Source organism: Notechis scutatus, chromosome 3, assembly GCF_049901735.1.
Source record: "Notechis scutatus isolate UNSWTSFEM ecotype Mainland chromosome 3, rNotScu1.2, whole genome shotgun sequence".
Lineage (NCBI taxonomy): Eukaryota > Metazoa > Chordata > Lepidosauria > Squamata > Elapidae > Notechis > Notechis scutatus.
Window position 1 is genome coordinate 119,765,838 of NC_142011.1, and position 27,339 is coordinate 119,793,176.

The following is a 27,339-nucleotide window of genomic DNA, read 5'->3' on the forward strand; positions in this document are numbered from 1 at the left end:
TTACAAATACCATAATTGTACCATTAAGGCCCTTCAAGATTTTCTCAGAATGATGTAATTTTTTTAACTTCATCTATACTTGGACTTTGCCAACAACAAAAAGGCAGTTTGAACTGCAGGCCACACTTCTTGCATTCCTAATTTCAAGAAATCAAACATTCACAGCCTAAAACTTAGGCCCCCCATAATGGTATTGTATTTAATGAAACTTTCTACAAATGTATGGAATAACCTGCAGTATCAGGAAAACTCTGATCTTGAAATCTCAAGATTCATTAGTTTATTTCATAACAGAATCAAGCATGTAAGATTAATTTGTTTTTAATATTGTGCCTGCAATATTGCCCTTTCCTGAAAAGTATGCAAAATGAATAAATTGTATATTATGCAAAGCAGAAGCTGTATATTGTAGTGTATATTGGAGATGGAGACCCTGAGAGCTGTATACAATTAAATTTCATTGTAATGTATGCTGTTTAGTGTACATTCAAAGTAACAATAAAGTTATTCTAAGTCTAAGCACGCAAACTTCAATTACTCAGATAAATTAAGGTCCCTGTACATTATATAAAAAAGGGAATACCTAAATTCAAACTTTACATCACTGGACAGCAACTCATACAAATTTGCTAACAACCCAAATCATATTGCCAGAGGATTTTTAAAGAAATTAATGTTTATTAGACTCAATAATTGTATATAGAGCTTACGACTACTTTGCTCTTAAGAAAAAAAAATCCTTAAATCTTATTAGATCAAGTCATAATCATGAAACAATGTGCAGATTATTTCACCCTGCAGTGACAGGTTATTTCATTAACTGCACACTTTGATAAAGTATATGAATAGAGTTGCAGCGGTAGTGCTCAGAAATTCACAACAGGAATTTAAGGGGGGGGGAACATACAGATTTTTGAAAGGTGTGGACCAGATGTAAGACTTTTCAAAGAATGAGGACCATGATCAAAAAGGCCTTTGATGAAACATATTTCATAAAGTATAAGCCTTCTGTATATACAGACCAAGTCTTCCAACTATTTGTACATAGGTAACTTATGAAAATTTTGAAGAGGATGAATCAGAGTCCAAAATGCAAAGTAATATGTTGCTGAAATGCTTTAAAAATGTTGTTTTTAAAGACAGCACTAAATATGTAATTTCATCTTAGAAGAACACCATCATTTCTTCTAGTAGAAAACTCAGCTAGGGGATGACTATGAACAAACTGGGAAAGGCTTCTGCAGTAACCATGCAGCCCTGGAAACAGATTCATCTATTTTAATTAGTCACAATGAATTCACATTTTTGCATGTCTCGAAGCACTTCCCAAATAAATCCAAAATTCTGCACAAATTGCCCAATATTATTCATTTTATTCCTGTACTCTGTATGACTAGAATATTCAAAACAAGTCTAGTAGATTAAGTTTTGTGTGGAGGTAGATGGATGGATTGATGGAAGAATAGATCAAGGATACAACTAGCATAAGTAAAGGACATGTATATTCAGTTAAGTATGTCACATACAGGCAGATTTTAGATAGTTCGTGACTAATTGTTTAGTGATGGTTTGAAGTTACAACAGCAACAGCTTTACTTACAATCAGTCCTTGCACTTATGACCATCCCTGTGGTCATGTGACTATGGTTTGGGCACTTGGAAACTAATATGTATTTATCAGCTGCAGCATGCTTGGAATCACCTAATTACTGAGACCTTTCCAGCAGGCTTCTGATAAGTGGTCAATGGCGAAAGCTGGATTCATCTAATGACCATGGCAAAAATGGTCATAAAATTGGTCATGTGATAAGTCACTTAATGACTATTGCTTAGCAATGGAGGTTCTAGTCACAACTGTGATTGTAAAGCTGGACTACCAGTAACTGCATGGCTGCTATTAAGGCACTATTTGTTTTGTAATTACAGAGCAGTGACTCAATAGTGGGAGAGAAGACACAACTACCTATGGAATAGAGAATGGAACCAAGTATTCTGAAAGAGGGCCTTTTTATCTGGAACACTGAAGATAATCCAATGTTAGGAACTTGTATCAGGTGTTAATTCTCTGCTGTAGGTATCTCATATTTTCAATAATACTAAATTATAATCAATTATGATTATGAATTTATAAAACACTCAAAAATTTTAAAAAACTTGTTCCTATTCAAAGATAGAAATCTCTTATATCAACTTCCCCCAACCCACTGCGTTCTACATGTTACTTCAACTCACAGAATTTCTAATCTGCACTTCTTCAGATGAGTTAAATTTGCATCACTGAAAGGCAGCTACAGTTCAAACCAATGTTTAAAAGCATACTGACAGGAATCTGACATGATCAGGGATAATAACAAAGTGACAAATCTCTCTCCCTCCATTCTGAGAACCCAAGCTACCGCTATTACTGTAATTTAGATTCAAAATTTATCAGGTGGCAATGAAATTGTGAATCTGACTAAATTTCAGCAAAATTAAACGGACTGAAGAATGGGCTTTTATAAAATGCTACTGTACTCCAAAGCAGTACTTGTCAGAGTGCTCTGCTTTTCTGAATCCACTTAATTGCTGATTACTGCAGCATTACAACAATGCTAGGACTGTTTAGTACATTCTTTGCTAAATCCCAAACTTCAGAAAATAGTTTATATAAGTCATATTAACTTCAGTACATAACAAAAGGAATTAGGGCTGCAAATAATGAACAAGTGTGATTTATTCTTTTCCACAGAAACGCCGTGTAATGAAAGATTAAATACAGCATAACTTAAAAAATGCTCAGTAATACTTCTGAAGTGTTGAAGTCTCATTAGTAATTTATTGATCTAGTAACATCAAAGTCAGCCTATGGGGAAAAAATTCTGTTGACACGACTACTACATTTATAACATTTCAGCTTTTACATGTTCATTCTTCGGTTTCACCAGGCTTGCGAATATCATCAATCTTCAGAATCATTCTAACCATCTGAGTGGCAAGAGAGATCTGCTGCTTTTTGCCCATTAAAGTTTCTATAACATTTTGTTCCTTCATATCTGTCAAAAGAGGAAATTTAAATATATTGAGTTCATTTAAGAAATTGCAATTACTTTATTCTAAAATAATGCAAAACAAAACAAAGCCACGTTCAAATCCCACCCACCACCCACTTATTTGTGGTTCTTATATTACATTTTTGCCATTATATTCAAGCAGAGCTTAAGGAAATCAGTTGATAAGCCACCATTTCTGTAAAATAGTTACCGGCCCTATTTGCCAAATGCAATACTGACTCCATTTGCAGACTCCTAAAGCATGTATTAAACTGGTGGGCTATTAGTTATCAGTCTGAATTTATCCAAAGGCAAGACAGAGTACTTTCCCTGTTTATTACTGGTCCTAAAGGGGTCTAGGCAAAAGGGTTTTATATTTAGAGGGAACAATAAAACTATATAATACATTTATCACAACATAAAAACATACAAGTAGTGCTTGACTTACAATCATTCATTTAGTGACTGACTGAAGTTACATCAGCACTGAAAAAAGTGACTTGTAACTGTTTTTTCATACTTTACGACCCCATGGTCACATGACCAAAATTCATCACTTGGCAACTGGCATGTATTTATGACAGTTGCACTGTCCCAGGTTGTGTGATCACTATTCATAACCTTGCCAGCTGGCTTCTGACAACCAAAGTCAATGGAGAAGCCATATTTGCTTAATGAACGTATGACAATTGTGACAAAAAGGATTGTAACATGGGACAAAACTCACTTAACAACTGCCCTGCTTTGCAGCAGCTATTTTGGGCTCAATTGTGATAGTAAGTCGGGACACTACCTGTATATAAATTCATATTAAAGCTATTGTTATGATTGATGTGACGCTTAAATGAAAACAAAGCCAACAGATCTAGAAAAGGGAGTTCTTACCATTTGTCCCTTTACGTAAGCAATCAATACCCAGAGCAGGGTTGTTTTCTTTCACTTGTCGAGCTCGTACTGCAGTCATTGTTTGAATGGGATTCATACCACTATTCTCAGAAAGTGCAAATGGAATGACTTCTAAGGCATCAGCAAAAGCTCTCATGGCATACTGCTCCAGTGACGGGCACTAAAATCAAGGTAGCAGATTTAGAATAGGCAATTAAATCATACACAATCAGTTGAAAAATCTTGATGCATTATTATATCTGAAAAGGCAGAGGTGTGCTAATTCTATGCTAGAATTGATTTCTTCAGCTTTAAAACACTATTATAATTCAAGAGTTTTATTTTGATTAAACTATCAAGGAGGTAAACTTCATTCAGATGATCAACAGCAAACTATATTGCTCTTAATAAAGACTATCCAGGGATTATGAATACATCAAATCAAAGTACCCTACAACTTTTTTTTTTTTTTTTGGGGGAGATTGCAGAATTTATTTTTATCAATAGGTCTAAAGTTCTACCATGTTTCTCACATAATAAGGCCGGGCCTTATTTTTTTTGACCGTCTTTTCGGGGGTGACTTAATTCCCCCCCCCCCCATGCATCCTTGGGTGGGCGGGTGGCGACAGCTTCAGGAGACCTTCCGCCACCGTTGCTTTTCCTTCTCCCTTGCTGCCGCGGCATTAGAGCAACGCCGCAGCGTTTGGCGTAGCCACGTGCGGCCAGTCAAGGCTCCTCCCTGCAACCGGAGCCCTGAGGAGACACTTGGCTTCAGGCGCTCCTGTTGCCGCCTTCCCTTTGCCTTTGAAGGCAAAGCGATATTCAAAACCTCCGCTCATCTCACCAGGGCGCGCCGAGCCGTGCTGGCTGGGCAGAGCCAGGAAAGCGAGCCGCAGGTGTTTCCTGGCTCTGCCCAGCCCGCACGGCCTGGCGCGGCCCTGGTGAGATGAGCGGAGGTTTTAAATAATCGCTTTGCCTTCGAAGGCAAAGGGAAGGCGGCGACAGGAGCGCCTGAAGCCAAGTATACCAACAACAAAAGGTAAATCCTCAAGTTGGGCTGGAGGGAGGTGGCTGCGTGCCCCCCGGGCTGCTTCAATGCAAGGTCCTGACCTTGCCCAATTGCAGCATCCTGCCGTTGCCGCCGCTTCCTTTTCGCCACCGCCTCCCTCTCTGACTGCGAAACTCACGTGCTTCGCCAAACGTTCCGAGCGAGGCAAGCTCTTTCATACACACACACACACACAGAGAGAGAGAGAGACGCCGGCATGCTCCGAGAAGCTGGCTCTTTTCTCTAGCCGAGGCTGACATCTGACTGAATATCTATCCCGCTCCTTTATCCTCACAATGGGGTCAGCAGCGACGCTCTCTGGTGCGGCCACCTCAGCTTGCCACCCTTACCCCGCTATGAGACGATACTGTGACAGCCGCCACTGCCGTACTCCCTTCTCTTTCCTCACCTCTCCTCCCTTCGCCGGCAGGAGCGGCCAGGCGGGAAAGCAAGCAAGGCGGCTGCGCTGTCTTCTTTTTCCCTCAGCGAAGCGCCACCGCCACCTGCGATGGGCGAGGAGGCGGCGGAGGCACCCGAAATGTTCCAATTCGCTCGTCCGAGCAAAGCGCGAGCACTGAATCTCTCGATATGAAGTGCCCCACCAACGCAGGCAGCACCATATCCAGGCATGCAACAAAGTACTTCCTAACGGCAAGCCCCCCCCGCCATTCCCCCCCCATTTCACATGTTTAAAAGGGGCCTTAATTTGGGGGGAGGGGCTTAATTTGATTTTATGCCAATAAATCATACTGGGGCTTCCTATTGGTGGAGGCCGTATTATTGGAGAAACACGGTAGATATCCAGAGATTAAATTGCAGCTAAGAAATTTTTTTGAAAACTGTAACTAATAAATGATGCTTTCATCAGAAAGAAACATTTTTAATCATCTGAATACGTTTTATCAGCCCAGGAAACAATCCATTCCATCAACTTGTGGCCATAAACTATTCCAACTACACACGTGCTGATGGAAAATGTTTATAGGTGCTCCCTCAAAAACATTAGGTATAAGTAAAATGAAATTTGCAGCATAGTATTTCAGCCTCTATAGTTCTAGAACTGCAAATAAAAATATTTAATGTATAAAATGTTTTACCTTATCTGCAGCTTCACTAACAGCCAGTGCACAAGATATTTCAGAAGCACCACCACCATAAACAATGCGGTTATCTCGAACAAGATTCCTGATTACACACAATGCATCATGAAGAGACCGTTTGGCTTCTTCAATTATCTTTGATTATAGGAAACAAACACAAACATATAAGAAGATGAAGTTCTATACCTATTTCTTTATTCTTATCTAGCTGCATATATCATAACAGATTTTAAGCCAACAAACTTACTATTTACCTGAGCGCTGTAATCCAAAAATCAAAACCAAACCCTGTGGAACTTGTAGAGAGAAAGTCCTCAACTTACAACCATTCATTTAATGAACTTAAATGAAGTTTGATGTTAAGACAGCGCTAAAAAAAGTGACTTATGACTGGTTCTTGCACTTATCATCATAGCACTCCTGCAATGCCATGATCACGGTATGATTCTCTTAATGTCCATGGCAAAAAAATGTCATCAAATCAGGCATGACTCAATGACTGCATTGCTTAGTGACCACAGTTGCAGTTCCAATTGTGGTTGTTTTTAATTGCGGATTATCTATATTTCAGTAATTCAGAGAAACATTTTTCAAATTATTTCTGTCTGGATCAAAAGCAGAACATACAAAAATTGCATTCGATTTACCGAAAGAGAGGTGTTCTTCCCTGCTCTCAAGCAATCGTGTCTAGACCCTTTAACTGTAAGAAACTGTAAGCTTGGGGATACTGCTATACACCTTATATCCTTCTCCTAATACAGAGCTAAAAACATTTTCTGGCCAACATCTGTTCTTTTCTTTATTTGACCTGCTCAGGGGGACACAGAAGTAAGTTTTCTGATTTCCTCCATTAATTATCCTAGAGGGACAAAATTGGTCCTTCCAACCCTGTGGCGTTTAAGCCACCTATTTTTGTTTTTTAAATAGCAAATTGGTCTCACGTTTCTAGGTTATATATAAAGCATATCCATGTTAAAAAGTAGCAAAAAGTGTGCAAAGCAAATAAAATATCCAATACAATCCTTTGAGAATTTTGCATCTATTAAAAATTAGCCACCTGAAAGACAGCCTGTTATTCAGTATAATCCAGCCCTGAAATAGTGCCCCTCCATGAACTTGCTCACCATTTTATTTCCACCTCTAATGAAGATAGTCACTGCTCTGGAATTCTTGCATTGTTCAATCACAAGCATTTTGTCTTTTGTTGTTCCAAATGAGATTTCTCTGACTATGCCAGCAAATCCTAATTTTTCAGGCGTAAGTTCACAGAAGCGAGGAACAATGCGTCCTCCAGTTGCAATGGCAATCAACTGGAAAAAAAAAAAAGACCCGTAAGAAGAACCTCTTAAACATAAACATAAACATAAAAAACACAAATAATACTTACTTCTATTTCTGGGCCACCAACCCAACGAACAGCAGGCAATTCATTCTGAAGTAATAAATGATTGGCCTCATCATCAAATCCCCACTGGCAGATAGCTAAGTTTGCACCAGTATCTTTGATCTAAAAATACAAGCGTTCATTTTACTTCTATTTTAAGTTATTCCTTTTTAAACAATATATTAGCAATGCACATATGGTAAATAGCTTTAATTTAAAATTAACAAAGCTACTCCCAGATCAAAATGATAACAGTGGTTATTGTATATCATATGATTATTATATAGTAATAGGGAAATCTTGGCTAATTCCTCAAAATGGCATTTGGGATACTGCCAATGCTGACTCTACCACCTGGCTTCCCCCCCCCTCACATCGTGAATTCCCATAAAGCCACCATATTTCACCATAAAGATGAAATTGAACAAGCATGGTAAGAAATATTTTAGTATGTTTGTGCTTTCTAACTAGTAATGTCTTCCATAGCAGCCATTTTGGAAATTGAAATCCTCTTCCTTGCCCCGCAATCATTTTTCCAAAATAGCCACATTATTTTTTTTTAAAAAAAAGGTTGATTATCCTTCTTAACTGGCTACTAATACGAAAATTAAAAGTTTAAAAATGTTTCAACAAAAATATAAAAGGAATATGAGCCAAGAAATAAGCCAAGGAGTTAGATGCATATAAGCAAAACAATGATCAGAAGCTTTTTCCCTGCCAGTAACATCAGAAGCAAATATATCAAATTTCATATTTTATGTGGATCGCAGTGCCTTGCTTTCATCCATACACAAACACATCTTTATATAAAATGAGTATAAATCTTAATATAAAAATATTACATACAAAAAACATTAAGAATGGAAATAATTTCATATTTAGTAAACACAATTGTACTACTCAATTACATTAACGTCGGATTAACATAACGTAGATATTTAAAACATATATTTTATAAAACATCTGTTATTGTCAAGTGTATCTTCTAACCTGTTTCACCATCTCATCAAATTTTTCTTTCTCATACTGCTGCAAAGCCTTGAAGTCTTCCACACATGTAACATCGAGCTTATGCTTAGTTTTTGGCTTAGGAGGTTCAAATGGACAGGTCAGTATTGCAATTTTAGCATCTTTAACTTCCTGAAGAAAGAATGGTAGCATTTTAAGAGGCAGTTAACTGAATTTTTTACGTAATTTAACTATTCTCTAATTATATATGATTATATATAATTAACGTTATATATACGTTATAGTATATATGACTAACGTAATAAAATAACAATGGGAAAATTTAAAGTTTAATTACTTTATGTACAAAATAACAGTTTATCACCAACAAAAAAATTACTCACTTTAGGCATCTGTGGATGGCTGAAGTCTTTATCCACAATAACCCCCTTAATCAGCTGCGTGTCCTCCAATCTACCACCAACTTTGCCTTGGACCTTTATCAACTCGAAATCAACATCTCTGCGTTCCATATCTGCCACTGTTAATATTGCATTAACAGCTATTTCTGCCATTTGTCTATGGCAACGATTAATTCTAAATACAAAAGAAAGCATTGATGCAGCTTTTTCAGATACTAAAACAAAAACAAACAATTTTATAGAACAAAATGATTTACCAAGATGCACAAGAATATATAGTATACAAACTACATTGTAGTACAATGCTGAAGCCAATTTGTACTGTAGTTTAAATAGTTATTTTATATCTTTTTAAAATGCGCTTAACTTTGCTACTTTTGGAAAAAACAAACTGTTCAGCACTTAGGCAGTATGTTATACATGGAAAGGATAATCACCTGATTCACTCACTTGTTCACTACCATTAATTCTTCAGGTGATACAATAATATGCATATATGAATACATTTATCAAATTTGTAAGGCCATCTAGCTCCATGGCAGCTGTGAGTGGTGTTCATATTAAAAACAGACTGAAACAAACATGTAACCAAGAAAAAATTATGAACATCCCCAAAAGAGTAAAGCAAACATCTCTGATATACCACCATTCTCTCAAGGGGCCTACCATTTTTGTGAGGGGGGGGGGGGAAGAGATTAAGATTTTAAGGGTTTGTTTAAACAGGAAAGGGAAATACAAATATTCGAGGGCATGCTTTTCCAGAGGATCTTTGACAGAAAATTTCCAGAGTTCCATTAGTTCACACAATTTGGCCTATGTAGGATAAAACAGAACAGCAGAAACTGCAGGAGATAAACAGTCTCTCGGATAGCTGGACCCTACAGCACGAAAATCTTTATAGAAGGCATTAAGAATATGAATGGAAAGAACACAAAGGCTAAATCCAAAAATGGGGAACAGTATCTCAATATGTGTAGCAAGTTACATGCTGTTTTATAACGATAACAAAGGTGGACTCTTTTCTACTGGGGGAAAAAAAAAAACCTAAATTCTGATTGCAGTATCAAAATCAAATCACTTTATCTTGAAATTTAGAGTAAGATAGTTGCCCTTCTGCAGAATGAGACATACCGTATTTTTTTTCAGACTGTAAGACACACTTTTCCCCTGCAAAGAAGTGGGTGAAAATGTCTGTGCATCTTATACAGCAAAAACGGGTCCATTTTTGGCCTCCCAAAGCCTCCATGTCCTGTTTTTGCCCTCCCCGGCATCCAGAAGCAAGATTTTTGCCCTCCCCAACATTGGGGAGGCAAAAAACAGGACCCACAGAGTGCTTCTGGACGAGACACGCAGAGGCAAGAAACTATTTTTCTTTGTTTTCCTCCTCTAAACCAAGGATTAGTTCGGTATGTCTTATAGTCTGAAAAATAAGGTAGGTCTGTATAGATTCCAGAGGATCTGGCAGATTCTTGGCTACAGGGGCTGAGAAGGCTGCTAAAATTCTAATTGGCCTAAGGCAGGGGTGTCAAGCCTACTTACATCACAATGTATCATGAACCTGCCTTCCTGGAGCCAGGGTGGGTGTGGCCTGTGTGGGTTGTATGTGGCCCGCCAGTTTGTCAGGCCTGGTCGAAGCTATCTCATCTGCTTAGCAGTGCTCGCCCACACCACTAATATACACATCTGTGTTGAAAGTTCTTAAGTTAAAAACCCATTCACTAGACAGGCTCCTACAAAGGAGTTTTCAGCAGTTATGCCCCTTTTAAACCCTTCCTTATAGCTTTTTTCCTGGTATTTTTTATTTTACAATTTTATTACTGGTATTTTACAGGTAGGATAATACTTGCATTGACTATAACTACTTTTATATTTAATTATGCTGGTATTATTTTAGATGTAATGTTTTACATTTTGAATATGTAGAGCTTAAATATTTTATTGTCTTTATGTATACTTTTTTTTGGGGGGGGGGGAGAGAGAAATGGTTCAGCCATTAAAGAAACAGCTTGTCAGCTGATAGCCTGGGTTTGAGACCCAAGTGCCAGGCAACGATGTGAGCTCTCATTCCTGTCCCACCTCTTGCCCACCTAGCAGTTTAAAAGCATGAAAATGCAAGTAGATTAATAGGGAAGGTAACAGCATTTCGTGTACCTTGGTGTATAGTCATGTTGCCACACTACCAAGGAAATGTCTTCAGACAATACTGACTCTCTCAGCCAAGAAACTGAGATAAGCATCGCCTCCTAGAATCATATACGACTGAACAGTAAAACCTTTACCTTTACATATACTTTATAACAATGAGTAATATGAATTATCTCATACACCAAATTAGTTCTTTTCAAAATACTTACATTTTTGAGCCTAGAGTTGTCTTTGCTGTCTGAATAAGAGGCTCGGTATTCTCAAGATCAACAGGAAAACTGTCGCTGATCTTATCTAAATTTTCAATAGCAATACGAGCAGCTTGTTCATAACCATCTGCAATTCGGATTGGATGAACACCACGATATAGTAAGTGCTCTGCCTGTTCCAATAGCGCACCTGCCAGAACTACAAAACATTATATATTAAAATGTTGTACTTTTTGCTGTAAGAAAATAGTAAACAATTACTTAATGGGAGTTTTATCATATATTTGTTGACAGGTTCTGATAAATATTTAGAATTCTTTTGTAAGCAAACAAAAGCTAAATGAACTGCATTACTCAATATGCAGTAGAAATAGGCTGTTAAGTACTTTTATGAAAATGAAAGTCCAATTTGCTAGATATTGCACAGAAAATAATGATTAAATTAAGTAAAATTCTGATAAGAAAACAAAAACAAATCTTACCAACGACACCTGTGGTTCCATCTCCAATCTCATCATCTTGTGATTTTGCCAATTCAACCATAAGTTTAGCAATCTGATGTTCTACATCCATCATATTCAAAATAGTAGCCCCATCATTTGTTACTGTTACTTCACCATCTTTGTCAACCATCATCTTATCAAGACCTATAATAAGCATTTAAACAACAGCAATATAGATTAAAAGCCTTACAATGTAAAAAGCTTAAAAGTGGACAGCATTAAATCATTTTGCTTACCATTGGGGCCAAGTGATGTTCTAAGTGTATTGGCTACTGCCTTGGCTGCCATTATATGAGACTATAAAAAAAAAGCAAATATAGATTCAGCAGTTTCAAATGCTAAAAATACATTATTTTGCACGTGCACGCATACACAAACAAATCCAGAAGTTTTGAAGACAGCTGCTTTTGCAACAGTCTTGCAAAAACTGTGCCTATTTAAATGTTTTGATAACTTTTCTTCTCACATGTTGTTAACCTCATCTGAATGATCTTAACAGCTAGAATACTGTTTTTACCTGATCTATATCTTCTTTATGTTACCATAAAAATGTTATTGGAAACAAAACAGAATTTTATGCAGCTAGAAACATCAAACATCACAATACAGAAATTACTCTCCCAGCAAAATTCCACAGGCCATTTAATTTATGCAGATTTTTTTTATTTTAAAGATGGATTTAAAGATGCTAGAGGTACTTAGGATAATCCATGACAATCCTTTTTCAAGTGCCTTATCACCGTCAGACACCCATTCTTAAACATACAAATAAATATACATACATACATACATACATATATAATAGTAACAAATTACTTTTCTCACTGCTAATCCCGATCCTGCTACACTGATGATGCCAATGATGAGGGTTTTTTAATTGTGTAAGAGCAACTTCAGGAAAGGAATTGGTTCCCCCCATCTTTTTTTGTATGTATATTTCGTTGTACATATACTGTGTATGTATGTACAATGACAATAAAGAATTCAATTCAATTTTTCCCCTCCCCCAAATGTCAGGTGGCCAAAAAAAAAGGGGGGGCACCCCAATCTCTTTCCTCAACGTGCACGGTGCCGAGAAGGATGGATATAGGTTTTGACATATGGGATCGTGCAGTTTGTCGAAATTTGGCATCGAGTCAGTTGGGCTGCAGAATGGGGGGGGGGGGGCTGGTCAGCAAAGAGCTTCCAGCGGATCCCCAAGGCAGGGAGGCTAACCTGCAAAGACGCGTCTCCGCCCCAGCACCGGACTTTCTAGGCTGCCAGGTTGCCCTAAGCAACCAGTTACCTGCCTTTTGAAGGAAACCGATGGGAACAAACTGAAACACACCCCTGCTAATAATAATCAAAAATCCCGCTGCACGTGGTCCAAATACCCTTGCTGCTCCTTTTCCCTTGTTCCAACTGAAATTCCACCGCCCGCTCCCTCCCCAGGCCTCAAATAGCGGGTGCCGGGAGGCAATAAGGGATTTGCTTTACCTGACACAAAGTTTGAGGCAAGCTTAAACTGAGAGCGGGGGGTGGGGGTGGGGGGAAGGGCCCTGCCCGGGGGCCTCAACTCCACACCTCTGCACCTGAACGCCCCTTTTTCAGGAGCAACACGCCGGCGGGGCCCGTAGAAGGCAGAGGACCGTTGCCCGATCCGTTCCCCGCCGCGATGGTTACCTTGAGGGCCTCCAAGCCCGTAGAGCGGGTCTTCCGGTCCTGGTCCTTGAGGATGAGGAACGGCCGCCCGTATTCGTCAAAAGCTAAAGTCCCCATGGCCGACATGACGGTGGTCTAACCTCCCTAAGGAAGGCGCACGAGGCCACAATTAACGGCACGGAAAGAAAGAGAAGCACGCTGACCCGCCCCGCCTGACGCAAGCCCTTCCCTTCTCGCGGGATCTCCTCGCGGTCAAAAGAGGCGCATGCGCACTTTGCTTCTAGAGTGCGGAACCCACTACATTCTAGAAGCCTCTGGGTGGGGCGGGGTATATGCGAGTGCGCAAGCGCATTAAAAGGTATCGCCTCTCCTTCGGACCGTAGAGCTAGGAAACAAGCAGACGCCGCGTTCATTCGTTGCATTAGACAAAGGTCACTTTAATCAGGGGTCCCCAAACTTGGCAACTTTCAAACTTGTTCTGGAAGTTGAAGTCCACAAGTCTTAAAGTTTGGAGACCTCTGACTTTAACGAACTATAATGGGTTCATTTACATCTCCCACTGAGACAGTGTTTCTCAGCTTCAGCAACTTTTAGATGAGCGGACTTCAATTTCCAGAATTTCCCAGCTTCTAAAGTCCATACATCTAAAAGTGCAAAAACACTGAATTAAGACCTCAGTCGTGGATCTACAGATGCTAATGTGGAGTTCTTTCCAAGACAATTGTCTTCACAGTTCAAGCCTGTTCTACAGATACAGTTGTACAGAGGAATTATTAAGTATATCATCTGCACCTCTATAACTGTCTGGTTTGGTTCTGCAACCCAACAGGACAGACACAGACTTCAGAGAGTAATTAGGACTGCAGAAAAAACAATTACTACCAACCTCCCTTCCATGGAGGACCTGTATACTGCACGAGTCAAAAAGAGGGCTGTGAAAATATTTACAGACCCCTCACATCCCAGACATAAACTGTTTCAACTCCTTCCCTCAAAACGACGCTATAGGACGGGCCGAGGACCACTGGTGGTCTGCAAGAAAGTTTTAGTGGTGTTAGGGATACAACACCCTAGCAGAACGGGCAACGGCAGTCTAGCCAGACAGAGAGTGTGTGTGAGATAAAGCGTTGTTGTAGCTTTACAATCAGTAAGACAGATACACTGTGTAATTAAATAGTTTTTTATTCCAGCGAGAGTTATAGCATAGTCAAAGCAGTCCATATGTCATACACTAAGTTCAGACAGTCCGAGGGTTATTCAGTTTGCAAAGTCCAGTGTAGAAAATAGGTCATTCAACTCACAAACAATCAGTCCAATGATGTATCTCTTTTGCAGTCAGAGATACGAAGCAAATTCAAACCTTCTTTTCTTCTCTCAGCAAACACACGCAATAATCACCATCAATCCTTCTCTGTCAGCATTCCAGTAAAAGCCAGCCAACAGTGAGCTCTCTTGCTCCCTCTTATGGCGATTTACAACCGCACCCAAATACTTGGCTTACAGTTTAAAGTGACACACACATTTAAACTAACAAACATATATTATATTTAGCCAAACTAAGTTAGGTAACCAATGTTATCCCTAACAAGTGGTCCACAGAGAAATGTCACCCCCCAAAGCAATTAATCCAGGTTGTGTGGGAACACAAGGCTTGCGTTGCTTGCATTGCAAACAACATGAGGTAGTGACGGAAGGGGAAAAGGGTGGAGTGGGGGAACTTGCCCCACTCGCCCCACACACCTCACCTGACCGCTGGGCTGCTTCTTTCTGCTTCTTTCTTCTTCTGCTTTTGGCTGCACGCAAGTAAAGCAGCAACAGTCTTTCTTTCTCTCCCCCAAACTCTGCCAGAAATGAGTCTTTGGGACCCTGCAAGGCATCCTGCTCCAAGAGGCTGTGCAGGCAAAGACTCATTTCTGGCAGAGTTTGGGGGAGAGAAAGACAGACTTCTGCTGCTTCTGCTGCTTTCCTTGCATGAAGCCAAAGATCTCTCTCTCTTCCTCCCCCTGAGAATGGAGCAGGAGACGGTATCCTGCAATCCCAAATAAAGAATGATCAATCGAAAAACCGGGTGGGGAATTTTCCTGCAGACTTTTTTTGGGATGTTCCCAGGATCTCTACTGCTTTCTGCAGAGACCCTGGGAAAACGTCAGCAAGCCATTGTCAGTCAAAATTCATATTAGTGGTCCGCGGGATTTAAAATTATGAGTTTAGTGGTCCCTGAGGTCCAAAAGGTAGGCGACTCCTGCTATAGAGCACTGCACACCAGAACAACTAGACACAAGAACAATTTTTCCCAAAAGCCATCACTCTGTTAAAGAAATAATTCCCTCAACACTGTTCAACTATTACAAAGTCTGCACTACTATTACTGTTAATCTTCTCATTACTCCTTATCATCCATCCCCTCCTACTTGTGACTGTATGACTGTAATTTTGTTGCTTGTATCCTTACAATTTATATTGACTGTTTCCTAGTATGAGTTTATTGCTTATTGTACCCTATGACTATCATTAAGTGTTGTACCTTGTGATTCTTTACGAATGTATCTTTTCTTTTATGCATACTGAAAGTATTTGCACCAAGACAAATTCCTTGTGTGTCCAATCGCACTTGGCCAATAAAGAATTCTATTCTATTCTATTCTACTCTGTGGGAAATTTTTCAGCAAAACGCTATGCGTGCCCAGCGGTGTATGGATATGCATGAATGCGGACCATGTGGGTTCAGACAGCTCACCAAGCCAAATTGAGAAGTATACTGGTGCAGAATCTGGATAATTTCATCAAGGACCTGACCTGTCTTTATGATCTTTCTCACTATACCGTAGTTTGCCTTCCTCAAGTTGTTGTGCTCCTCTAAATCATATAGAGTGATATTAAAATCCAGAGACTGAAACAAAATTATAAATTTGAAAAATATTGTTCATATTCTACCAAAACTGATCACAGAAAAAAACTCAAGACACATTCAGATTTTTAGAATTTACCTATAACAAGACTGCAGTATATTTTTAGCTAACCAACTTTTTCACATCTATAATTAGCTGAGTTTTGAACAGTACAACTTATATAGAAATTAAAGGCGCTCAGAGGGATTTATTTTGTGCAGTTTGGGTAAAATGGATGTTTATTGCAATGTAATGCAATTCAAGCTCCATCACAGATGATGGGTTACAACATAAAACTGAGGAAAATGTTTTCAGTCACATCGTTTTTTGCTATCAGAAAAACATTTTAAAAACTGCACTAACATTAATTTTGATGTTGAGAAACTGAACAGTATTTTAAATTCAAAATGTGCTTTATTAAAACAGTTGCTTTTGGTTACATTTTTTTCAGGGAAAGAGGAAAAGTTGCCAAGCATATACAAAATCATAATTTCTTATTAGCTTACCAACATTTTATTTTTACCCTGGGAAAGGGACATCATGCAAGATTCTAAAATAAATTAGGCTTCAACTTCATGAAATATGTTTTCTGCCCTCGAATATTATCCTGGCACTTGGGCTTGTTACAAAATTGATTTTTTGCGTATTTATTATCTGGGTTCATATAATGCACTCAATCTCAAATAAGCAAATCATACATTCGTGCAGTACGACCGAGCCACAACTTCACGATACGTCCACTTTTCTCTCCACGTGCTAGCGATTCAGATTTTACCCGTTTATTACAATGGAATGTACCAAGGATAACATAATTTTAAAAGCACAGCTTCCTTGGGTTTTTCCTGTGATGATGATGATATCAGAGAAAGCTTTAACAGTTTTCGGTGCCCTTTATTTTCAACGCGGATCAGAAAAAGGGCTATTCTTTCGAAAAACACGAGTGCCCCTATTGAAAATAATGGCACGATCCACTTGAGCAGGAAGAACTGTTTCCGCTATGTAGGAGCAGGCTTTCGGGGGCGGGGGGGGGGGGCAGGTCCTGCGCCGTCACTTTGTTCCGAAGGGGTGTGGCCAAGAGCGAAAGGGAGTTCTCCAGGTAGGGAGCAATTTCACGGTTCTTGTTTGCTTGCTTCTCTGTCCAAATAGAATTGCCGATTAATAATTTGCGCTTCCCTCATTTTTTCCTCCTGCACTATTGTATCCCCCCCCCCTCCAAGGATACTACGATATACGTTCCGTAAGACAATGAGAAGTAGTGTACCTTGGGCATTTTTTGCTTACTCTGATGGAAGTGATTATGTGCTATCAAGTCGTTGTCGATTCCTAATGATATACTTTTTTTCATGATGATCTGTCCCTAACCAGATCCCTCAGCTCTTCCAATGGCGTCCCATCACCACTATAATCGAGTACATAAAATATTAAATATTGCAATATTTAATTGAAACCACAAATCATTTATAAGATATTAAAAAACATGCTCCAATCTGTCGTTGCTGCCTCTAATCCAGAGGAAGCTGTTAAAATAAGATAACTTGCTTTAGCTTTTATTCTTTAACCAACTATTATTGTTTTTATTATTTTAATGTGTATTAGTTTTAATGTTTGTAGCCTGCCCAGAATGAAGAGATGGGTGTTATATACATGAAATAAATACATACTACACACAAGGATATGGCCATTACACACATTGGTAATGGCCAAACTGTTCCATTACATTGTCAAAAACAACCATATGTCTATTATTCAACCAAAGTAAAACTTTTTATTTATTTAGAGCCAATTTGGTGGCTAAGGCACCAGGGTAGAAGCAGGAGACTGTGAGTTCAAGTTCTGCCTTAGCCATGAAAACCAGCTGGGGGACTGCTGGTCACTCTCCCTCAGCCTAATTCCCCTCACAGAGTTGTTGTGGGGAAAATAGAAGGAGAAAGGTGTGTTAGATATGTGTAAATTATCTGTGGTTTTACAGAGGGATTATATTCAATGATAGATTTTTCGATTGGCCCTGATAGGTACAGTAAATGTTCATTTGCCTCTCAAAATCATTAGTTAAGGGACAAAATGGTGAAATATATTGCTTTGTGACCAAAAATATGTGCCTAGATGCTGTTAGATACCAAGTAATGAAAACCCAAGTAAAGGCTTTCTTGTTTAAATCAGGGACATAAATGTATAAATACCATCTATATCTTGTTAGGCTAAACATACTACTTTTCCTTTTCTAGGTTTTGTGTTTGTTATGTCAAAAATACTTGCTGAAGGCAGTGCATCTCAAGAAGTTACACTTTTGACCATTGCTGATGAAGATGCTAAGAAAAGGAATTGGGGTGTTTTGCTCCCTGGTATAATTGGTGGGACATTAGTGGCCTTATACTCTGTAGCCATTCCATTTATTGCTCCAGCACTGAGAAAACATTGCCTGCCATTTGTGCCTGCAACTTCAAAGCAGATTGAAAATGTCCTAATCATGTTGAAAGGCAGAAAAGGAATGCTAGTTGACATAGGAAGCGGTGATGGGCGTATTGTAAGTGTAAATCAAATCTTGTTTAATAAAATAGTCTTCAGTGAAGTGCATGTTGACACACAGCCCTGCCTTAAATACATTATTGTATCTTTCTCAGGCCAAGGATAGAATTTAAAATCACACACACAACTTAATGAATCAACCTGCTAGTGATACAAACATCCAGCTTATTATTCAGAAAGTCTTTCTCAGAGTAGCTTTTGAAAAGCTTTTAGCTGGTAATGTTAACAATTGTTCTGGAGCTCTTAAGGCATGAAAGAAAAGTACTATACCTCTCATTTATAAAATAGATCAATAAAACTCCTGGATATAAGGTCTACCGTGTTTCTCACATAATAAGGCCGGGCCTTATTTTTGACCCGAAAAAACGGCTGGGACGTCTTTTCGGGGTGACTTAATTCTCCCCCTTGCATCCTCGGGTGGGTGGGCGGGCGGGCGGCGACAGCTTGGATATTCGGGAGACCTTCGAGTTCGGGCCACCGTTGCTTTCCCTTCTCCCTTGCTGCCGCGGCGTTGGCGCAGCCACGTGCGCCAGTCAGAGACTCCTCCCTACAACCGGAGCTCTGAGGAGACACTTGGCTCAGGCGCTCCCGTCTTCCCTTTGCTTTGAAGGTAAAGCTAATTATTTTACAAAGCCTCCCCTGCCCGAGAGGGCAGCCCCCCACGTGGGGAGGCTAATCTCCCGGGCCTCTTCCATTCCTCCCCGACCTCCCTATGCTGCGTGCCTCTGCGCGCCGCTCCCTTCAGCCCAGCGAGCTCTTCCACCTCAAAGAAAGGCCAGGCGGGCGGCTGTGGAGCAGCAGCAGCGGGTCTGAGCCGCTCGCAGGGAACAGCCACCACCCGTAGCCTGGCGGGGAGAACGAGCGAGGTTAGCGCCCGCCAGCCCGGCCGAGATTTGGGAACGAGGGGCAGGAGGAGGCACGCACACACCCGCGGCTCACTTTCCCAGTTTTGCCCAGCCCTTACGGCTCTGGCGTGGCCTGGCGGGCAGCGAGCGCCTCCCGCCGGACCCTCCGCTCATCCTGCCAGGGCCGCACCAGAGCCGTAAGGGCTGGGCAAAGCTGGGAAAGTGAGCCGCGGGTGTGTGCGTGCCTCCTCCTGCCCCTCGTTCCCAAATCTCGTCCGGCTGGCGGGCGCAACCTCGCTCGCTCTCCCCACGTCGGCTACGGGTGGTGGCTGTTTCGCTGCGAGCGGCTCAGACTCGCTGCTGCTGCCCGCAGCGCCCGCCCTGGCCTTTCTTTGAGGTGGAAGAGCTCGCTGGGCTGAAGGGAGCGGCGTCGGCAGGCGCGCAGCATAGGGAGGTCGGGAGGAACGGAAGAGGCCCCGGGAGATTAGCCTCCCCACGTGGATTGGGCTGCCCTCTTGGGCAGAGGAGGCTTTGTAAAATAATTTGCTTTACCTTCAAAGCAAAGGGAAGACGGGAGCGCTGAGCTGGCAGTGTCTCCTCAGGGCTCCGGTTGCAGGGAGGAGCCTGACTGGCCGCACGTGGCTGCGCCAAACGCCGCGGCAGCAAGGGAGAAAGGATAAGCAACGGTGGAAGGTCTCCCGATATGAAGTGCCCCACCAACGCAGGCAGCACCATATCCGGGCATGCAACAAAAGTACTTACTAACGGCAAGCCCCCGCTCTCCCCCATTTCGCATGTTTAATATGGGGCTTAATTTGGGGAGGGGCTTAATTTGATTTTATGCCAATAAAACATGGTGGGGCTTCCTATTGGTGGAGGCCGTATTGTTGGAGAAACACGGTAGTGGTTGTGACTTTGTCCTTCTGGGATGCATATTTTTGGCTTCCCTTTCCTTCCACATGTTTCCTAGTCCATCGTGTACTTGTTATCTGGAATTCCATGTGCATTATAATCTTACAATAAAATATGGAAAGGGAAAAATGGGAGTAAGACAGGAGAGCTACCTCATCTCAGGATTTGGCCTTAAAAAGGAATAGATGGGATCAAAAGAAGCCTATTGGAGCTGTTACTTTTCTAGTCTTCTTGTGCTATTACAGGCCTAAACAGCTGCTCTGGGTTATGACCTGGCAGTCCTCTTAAACCATGTGGGTTTGACTTTTTGTTTTGTTTAATGCAGAAATATTCCATACATGAGACGAAGAGGAGTTTCGTGCAGACAAGTGGGTAGAATGGCAGAGAGGGAATGAGTTATTTACAGTAAATCATTTTCTACAAGCCTACTCAATTTTCTTTGTAAGCCATAAGGCAAATCTCTTCCTTCATGACTGCAGTACTGTGAAAATTCAGTAGGCTGGTTAGCAGAGGAGTTACAAGACTTTTTTAAAATTTAACCAGAAGCTTGTAAATCTTGATTTCCATGTCGTCCCCCCCTCAACCATTACAGTCAGTAGGTTCTCAGCAGACTAATAATTTTTGAAGACTAATAATTTATACAGATTTATTAATATTGCAGGAAGACTACAAAGTGCAATACATCTCATATATTTGTGATGAAGAATCTGGCAAAATATTTTAGGGCAAATTGCTAAGCCCATTAATTTGGCTGTCATATATATGTACACACACACACACACACACACACAAATATTTTATAATAAGAAAACAATTTTTTTTAAATTAAACACTTGTTTATCTTTACGTAGGTAATTGCAGCTGCAAAAGTTGGATTTAAAGCTGTGGGTTATGAATTAAATCCTTGGTTAGTATGGTATTCGAGGTACCGTGCCTGGAGAGAGGGAGTTCATCAAGATGTCAATTTTTACATTTCAGACTTGTGGAAGGTATGCAAATGTAACAAATAACCCAGGATGCAAATCATCAGTTGTCCAGAGAATATAAATACCTTACTGTGGCTTTTAACAGGTTTAAAATGCTTCTTATGCCCATTAATATTTCTGTGGAGTAACTCAGTGGAATTGCTGGGCTATATTTTTAAACAGCTGCTATACAAACCAGTAGCAAAATGGCAGTTCCATTTCTCTTTTCCCATGCTTTTAAATTTTATCTTAAGGTCACCTTAGATGTATTATTTATTTAATTGGTCCCAGTAATTTGCTCCAATAAATAAGTTAGAAGGATTTATTCCTTTATTATTGCCCTCCCCACACTAGAGCCTCTGTATCCCTTACCGGGGGACTCTGTACCTATCATCAGTATATGAAGGAAAGATTTGTTTGGTACAAATAAAGGATTTTGTCCTGATACAAGTGCCAAGGGGAGAAGGTTGTCCCTGAAAGCTTAGGGGAAAAGGTTTGAACCCGTTTGATCTAGCCACCAGTTTTTTAAATCCGATTGGCTTCCCTGCACATGCATGTTAATGAATGAAAAGTGCATTTATAATAGAGTTAATTTTTAAATTTGACTTTTTATTTCAAAACAGGTCAGTTTTTCACAGTATACAAACATTGTCATTTTTGGAGTTCCTCAGATGGTAAGTTTCCATTATAATATTCCAATAGAAGGTCTAATTGTGAAATTGTAGAATCTTTGAGGTTTTTATTAATGCATTTGATATAAAACTTTGTTCATCTTAATACTGAATAGTAGAATCTTTCTTATATGTAGTCATTTTATTAAAAATTACAATTCACAACAGTAAAAACTAATAAAAATGAAAGAAATAAAAAATAGAAAGTGCCAAAAAAGAAAAAAATAGAAAAGAAAAAATAAGAATATAATAAAGAAAAAAAGAAATATATAAAGAACAACTTTTCCCTTCACCTCAAGTATAAATAATTTTAGTAATTTATCATCTCTTAAACAACAAATAATCTCTTCTTCCTATATCTGATATTTATTTTAAAAAATCCATAAAATCATATTTTAGGGCTGATGACAGCAAAAATCCATTAGGGGTTATCAGAGATGATAACATACCTATTTTAATTCTGATTAAATACATCAACTTTATATTCCTTCCTTTTCTAACTATCTTGATTACCTTCAAACTACCTTCAAATGGTGTCTTGGAGCTTGATTTCTTTTCATTTTTTTATCTTTGTACCTTCTCACAAAGTTAGAGAATGGAATCAGACCCTGTAATGGACTTACTGTGTCCATATTCACATTCAGATCTGGGAAGTTATCTTTGAAAAAAAAATATAGTGTTTGAGATAATCAACTGCAGTCTTAATGAAAGTAGCTTGAGCTTCCCATTATGGATATAAGGAACCCTAAAAAAGAATAATGTATCTGCTTCATTCTTCATTTTGTACTCCTAACCATTTATCGCAAGCAACACATGTAATTTTTTTTTCTGCTAATTTGGTGCAATCAGCATTTTGCTTTCCTGTCCTGTTCTGTCCTGTGTAGCCAGCATCCATTTTTTACATTCAAGAGACCAATTATTTTTAATTCTTGCACCCATTTACTATAATCTCTTCATAGCCAACCATTTTACATTTATGCAAGTCCCCACTTGAATGTATATCCCCGAATACTCCCTTATATGCATATTTTTCAGACTGTGTATCAAGCATCTCTTCCACATTTCTGAACATTTCTGATGAACATTTCTGATGTTTCTTCACAGATGCTGCAGCTGGAGAAGAAGCTTGGAGATGAACTCCTGCAGGATGCCACAGTCATAGCTTGTCGCTTTCCTTTTCCCCATTGGAGACCAAATCATAGCTTTGGCGAAGGCATTGACACCGTTTGGGCATATGATTCGAGATCATTTAGAATGGAAAAGGAAGATGATAAAGCTTTTGTCAAGGGCATCCCTCCCAGTTAACTAAAAGTCCAGAGATAATGCTATATTAGCTTTTAATGGCGAGTGTGGATGTTTTACACAACATATTATTTCTTGCAGCTCTTGAGTTCATGGGCAAGCATTTCAGAAGTTCCTGGAAATATTTTATGTGTGAAACATAATATAAGCATTAAGCAATGCTGCTTTTATGGAAAGACAAATGTATGGACATTGCCTCCAAATCTGTGCCCCCAATCTTGGTATTTTGTGGGATAATACTTAACATTTAAAATAAAAGTGCATTGGTAAGAGCATTCAAAATGACATAAATCCTTAGGTTAAAACTGTTCTAATACAGTTAATTTTGAATCCTCAACTTTAATATTTTCAGTACCATCTGATTAAAGCTATACTTTCCAGCCTTATTCTGAATTAGTCCCTTTATCCCTGTTTGCTGTTCACTTCAACTATATGAGTGGAGGAACAAGATTTTAAAGTTGTCTGCCAGGATACAGAGCCGTAATGAGAAAATGTGTTCTGTGAATTCATGTCTCATGGAGGGAGGGGCACTGGAAACCTAAGTTAACGAAAAGCAGAAGAGAATATAAAAATAAATATTTTGTTACATGAAGATGATTTTATTGATAATGTTGTATTTTATTAAAGTTGTTTAAATATCCCCCAGCGCTGTTGCATTTTTAGACAAAAAATAGTAGAAACCAGACAGATAAAAAAGAGTGGGGGGCAGATTTGTGCGGGAGTCAGGAATTTAAGCAAAGGCATCACAGCTTCCATGGAAAAGGGTCAAGAGAAGTAAGAATTAGACTTTGTCATTAAGTATCTGTCCAATTTTGGCAGTGGCCAAAAAGGCCTGTTTCCTTGTTCAGCTAACAAAAATTCCACTAATATTATAGACAGCTCCTACAGAAACAGGATTACTGGTTGAACACGACATTGGAGAGATACAGATAGTACAATTAGTTTTTTTAATCTTACGGAGCACTTTCCACTTTTAAAGGACGCTGTTTAATGCCATGGAAGGGGTAAGTACAATAAGTACAAAACATTTTGTGGATTTCTAGGTTGGTGATGCAAAGTGCAGATTTCCTCTCTTTCTAAAGGGAACTTTGAGAATACAATATCCCGTTTTTTTGGTACATTATGTTAAAATTATTTTAGGATTTGTTTTTTATTTTATGGTTAGTTGCACAGTCAGGTGTTTAGACTGGATTTGGCATTTTTATCCATCTGGATTTGGCATTTTTATCCACCTATTGTTCTTTCCATAATATTATAATATACACAAAAATATAAAACCACAGCTGCCAGTTCTTTAAGTGGTTAGGCCTTCATATGTACTGAGTTCTTTCCAAGATCCTAGAATGCTCTAATACATCAGTGTAGTATATGTGCAGATCCAAACACTGTGACTTTTATGATTGACAGATGGAAATTTTGTCAATGTGCAGATTTTCTAAGTGACACCCCAAATTTTTTTGTATGTGTTCTCATGTCAATATGGCAGGAGAAAACGTTTTGTAGGTCTGCATGTGGCTAACATGGAAATGCTGTGAAAACAGAGAAAATAGTTCTCAAGTAGTATGATGGGAAGTGGGAAAGAGTCTATTAAAAGGAACTAATTGGAAGATAAAGAAATAATTACTTGTCTTGAGTAAAAAGCTTCTAAAATGATTAATAGGGGCATAGCTAGGTGTGCAAGATGTGTTACTACTACAGTCATGTTGGGAGTACTGAAGCGCTTCCGGTTTGCTGATCTCATGGTACCTACCAGGTACTTTTATAAGAAGCTGTTCGGTAGATTTCTCCTTCCACATCATCAATTGGAAGAAGCTAAAACATAGCAAACTCATGCCCTCAATCTTTTGAGATGACCCAGAAAGATACATTGGTAATGGCACTGAATACCACTGAGAGTTCAAAGAGAACTTGGGCAGCATGTTTCCCCTATCTAAATCTTATTTCAGTCATTTAGCAGCACAACAAAGAAGTATCCATCAAATCCTGGCCTCTTTCTGAAATGGCTCTTAAGTCATCTGTATCCTCTAGAGCAGGGGTCCCCAACCACCGGTCCGCGGACCGGTACCGGTCCGTGGAACAAGTCCTACCGGGCCGCTGGCTTGCTGGGCGCCGCCATCTTTTTTTGATGAAAAAGTGCTTCCGGTGAGCTTTTCGGGTAGAAAGCTCACCGGAAGCACTTTTTCATCAAAAAGATGGTGGCGATCGCGCTCGTGAGCTTTTCCGGGTAGAAAGCCATTTCTACCGGAAAAGCTCACGAAGCGCTAGCGCCGCCATCTTTTTGATGAAAAAGTGCTTCCGGTGAGGTCACCGGAAGCACTTTTTCATCAAAAAGATGGCGGCGCCAATAATGTCGGTACCGGGCGCGCCATAAAAAGGTTGGGGATACCGGGCCGCGGCGTAAAAAGGTTGGGGATCACTGCTCTAGAGCAGGGTGTCCAACCTTGGCAACTTTAAGACTTGTGGACTTCAACTCCCAGAATTCCTCAGCTGAGGAATTCTGGGAGTTGAAGTCCACAAGTCTTAAAGTTGCCAAGGTTGGACACCCCTGCTCTAGAGGGCACTGCACAAACTTTTCTACAACCCTTTCCACAAATTTCCTAAGAAATAGGTTAGACATTGGATTACTGTACATTGTGTCTACTTTGAGGCTAGGGATTCCTCTGCGAAGAGTCATCCTCAGATTAGGAGAATGAACATAATGAGAAATGGAGGGGGAGGGGGGGTTGGAGTTGCAACATCCACATCAAAGAGTAATATCAAACCTCATCTCTCGTTACCCTGACAAATCAACCAGAATCTCATCCAACCAGCCTATGGTGCACTGCTATTTCTGTGGGATGAATCAGTAACTAAGCAGGTGAACGGTGCTCAGCTAGAGTGAAAAACATCAGTTGTAGTAGACCTACTTAGAATTAGTCTAGGCTAGAGATTAGGACTAATGAATGTCAGCTGTGCTGACATGAAGACCAAGTGTTTCCTGTATTTAATCCCCACGTTAATGCAATCTATTAGAACAAGGCTTTGCACGACACTAACATTCCTTCTGGAATAAGCCATTTAAATGTGATTCTTTTTTTATTTAAATATGCTGCCAGAAATTTATAGTCATGCCTTTGTTCCCTTATTCAAATGTTTATACTACTGGTTCTGTGGGCGTGGCTTGTTGGGCGTGGCAGGAGAAGGATACTGTAAAATCTCCAGTCAGAGGTGGTATTTGCCAGTTCTCCGAACTACTCAAAATTTCTACTACTGGTTCTCCAGAACTGGTCAGAACCTGCCGAATATCTCTGCTTTGCTGTATTCTGACCATGTGTAGTTGTGTACAAAGTTTTCTCAAGTAGCTTAACTCTTAATTCATTCTGTTGAAAAATTCTTCCTTACCCCATCATTTCTATTAAAGAAAGGTAACAATCTATCAGACCAAGCTTGTGAGGCTCCTGAATGTTTGCCCAATGTAGGACGTAGAATTTCAGCCTAGATTCTGCACTGACATGCCAGGTTTTTAAGGCAGAAGCCTTTTTTTTTTAACAGAATAATAAAAATATGGCTATACTTTGCCCCACAGGTGTTTTTTTCAGGAGGCAACTGTATTTCTTGTTTTTTCTTTGAAGACATTTTACTTCTCATCCAATAAGCTGCTTCAGCTCTGACTGAATGGTGGGGAATGGAAGGATATATATTCCTTGCAGACAGCTGGTCATTTGCATCTTTTTTGAGGGTTGTTGAAGCACTTGGAGGTTTATCTGTGTCCTTAGGGTCACTCCTGGCTCCTGTAATCTGCAATTCCCCTGGAAATCTGTTCATAATCCCACACCATTCAAAGGGTGTTTATTCCAAATTGGGACAACCTTTGAGACAACCATGACCTGGATGACTGAGAATCTCTACAGACTTAAGGTTATACTTTAAGGAAAGA

General features: G+C 39.7%; 2 protein-coding genes and 1 long non-coding RNA gene across 3 annotated transcripts in view; 2 read left to right on the plus strand and 1 right to left on the minus strand.

Moving 5' to 3' along the window:
* The window catches only part of LOC113415236 (uncharacterized), a 54,784-nt gene extending 51,861 nt beyond the window's left edge, over positions 1-2,923 (plus strand). The window contains exon 4 of the long non-coding RNA XR_003371284.2: positions 1,927-2,923. This is a non-coding gene — a long non-coding RNA (uncharacterized LOC113415236). The remainder of the gene's footprint in view (positions 1-1,926) is intronic.
* CCT5 (chaperonin containing TCP1 subunit 5) lies at positions 2,696-13,504 on the minus strand. The gene is made up of 11 exons (XM_026672530.2): positions 13,336-13,504; positions 11,910-11,970; positions 11,653-11,817; positions 11,171-11,369; positions 8,799-8,991; positions 8,437-8,586; positions 7,450-7,569; positions 7,187-7,372; positions 6,060-6,197; positions 3,915-4,095; positions 2,696-3,032 (listed from the first exon to the last, which is right to left on the minus strand). Exons 1-11 carry the CDS (start codon positions 13,438-13,440, stop codon positions 2,905-2,907), a joined length of 1,626 nt encoding a protein of 541 aa, XP_026528315.1. The 5' UTR covers positions 13,441-13,504; the 3' UTR covers positions 2,696-2,904.
* Positions 13,505-17,196: 3,692 nt separating this feature from the next.
* On the plus strand, positions 17,197-24,066 carry ATPSCKMT (ATP synthase c subunit lysine N-methyltransferase). Its single transcript, XM_026672529.2, has 5 exons — positions 17,197-17,298; positions 18,428-18,726; positions 21,337-21,474; positions 22,074-22,124; positions 23,226-24,066. Exons 2-5 carry the CDS (start codon positions 18,442-18,444, stop codon positions 23,424-23,426), a joined length of 675 nt encoding a protein of 224 aa, XP_026528314.2. The 5' UTR covers positions 17,197-17,298; positions 18,428-18,441; the 3' UTR covers positions 23,427-24,066.
* Positions 24,067-27,339: the final 3,273 nt, after the last annotated feature.

Excerpts from the sequence above, each read along its gene's own strand:
- ATPSCKMT (XM_026672529.2), top strand. The coding sequence starts at position 18,442 with ATGTCAAAAATACTTGCTGAAGGCAGTGCATCTCAAGAAGTTACACTT. Across the intron at positions 18,727-21,336 it reads GAAGCGGTGATGGGCGTATT|GTAATTGCAGCTGCAAAAGT; the intron begins GTAAGTGTAAAT and ends ATCTTTACGTAG. Across the intron at positions 21,475-22,073 it reads ACATTTCAGACTTGTGGAAG|GTCAGTTTTTCACAGTATAC; the intron begins GTATGCAAATGT and ends ATTTCAAAACAG.
- CCT5 (XM_026672530.2), bottom strand. The coding sequence starts at position 13,440 with ATGTCGGCCATGGGGACTTTAGCTTTTGACGAATACGGGCGGCCGTTC. Across the intron at positions 11,818-11,909 it reads AACATCACTTGGCCCCAATG|GTCTTGATAAGATGATGGTT; the intron begins GTAAGCAAAATG and ends TGCTTATTATAG. Across the intron at positions 4,096-6,059 it reads TTAGTGAAGCTGCAGATAAG|TGCCCGTCACTGGAGCAGTA; the intron begins GTAAAACATTTT and ends CCTTGATTTTAG.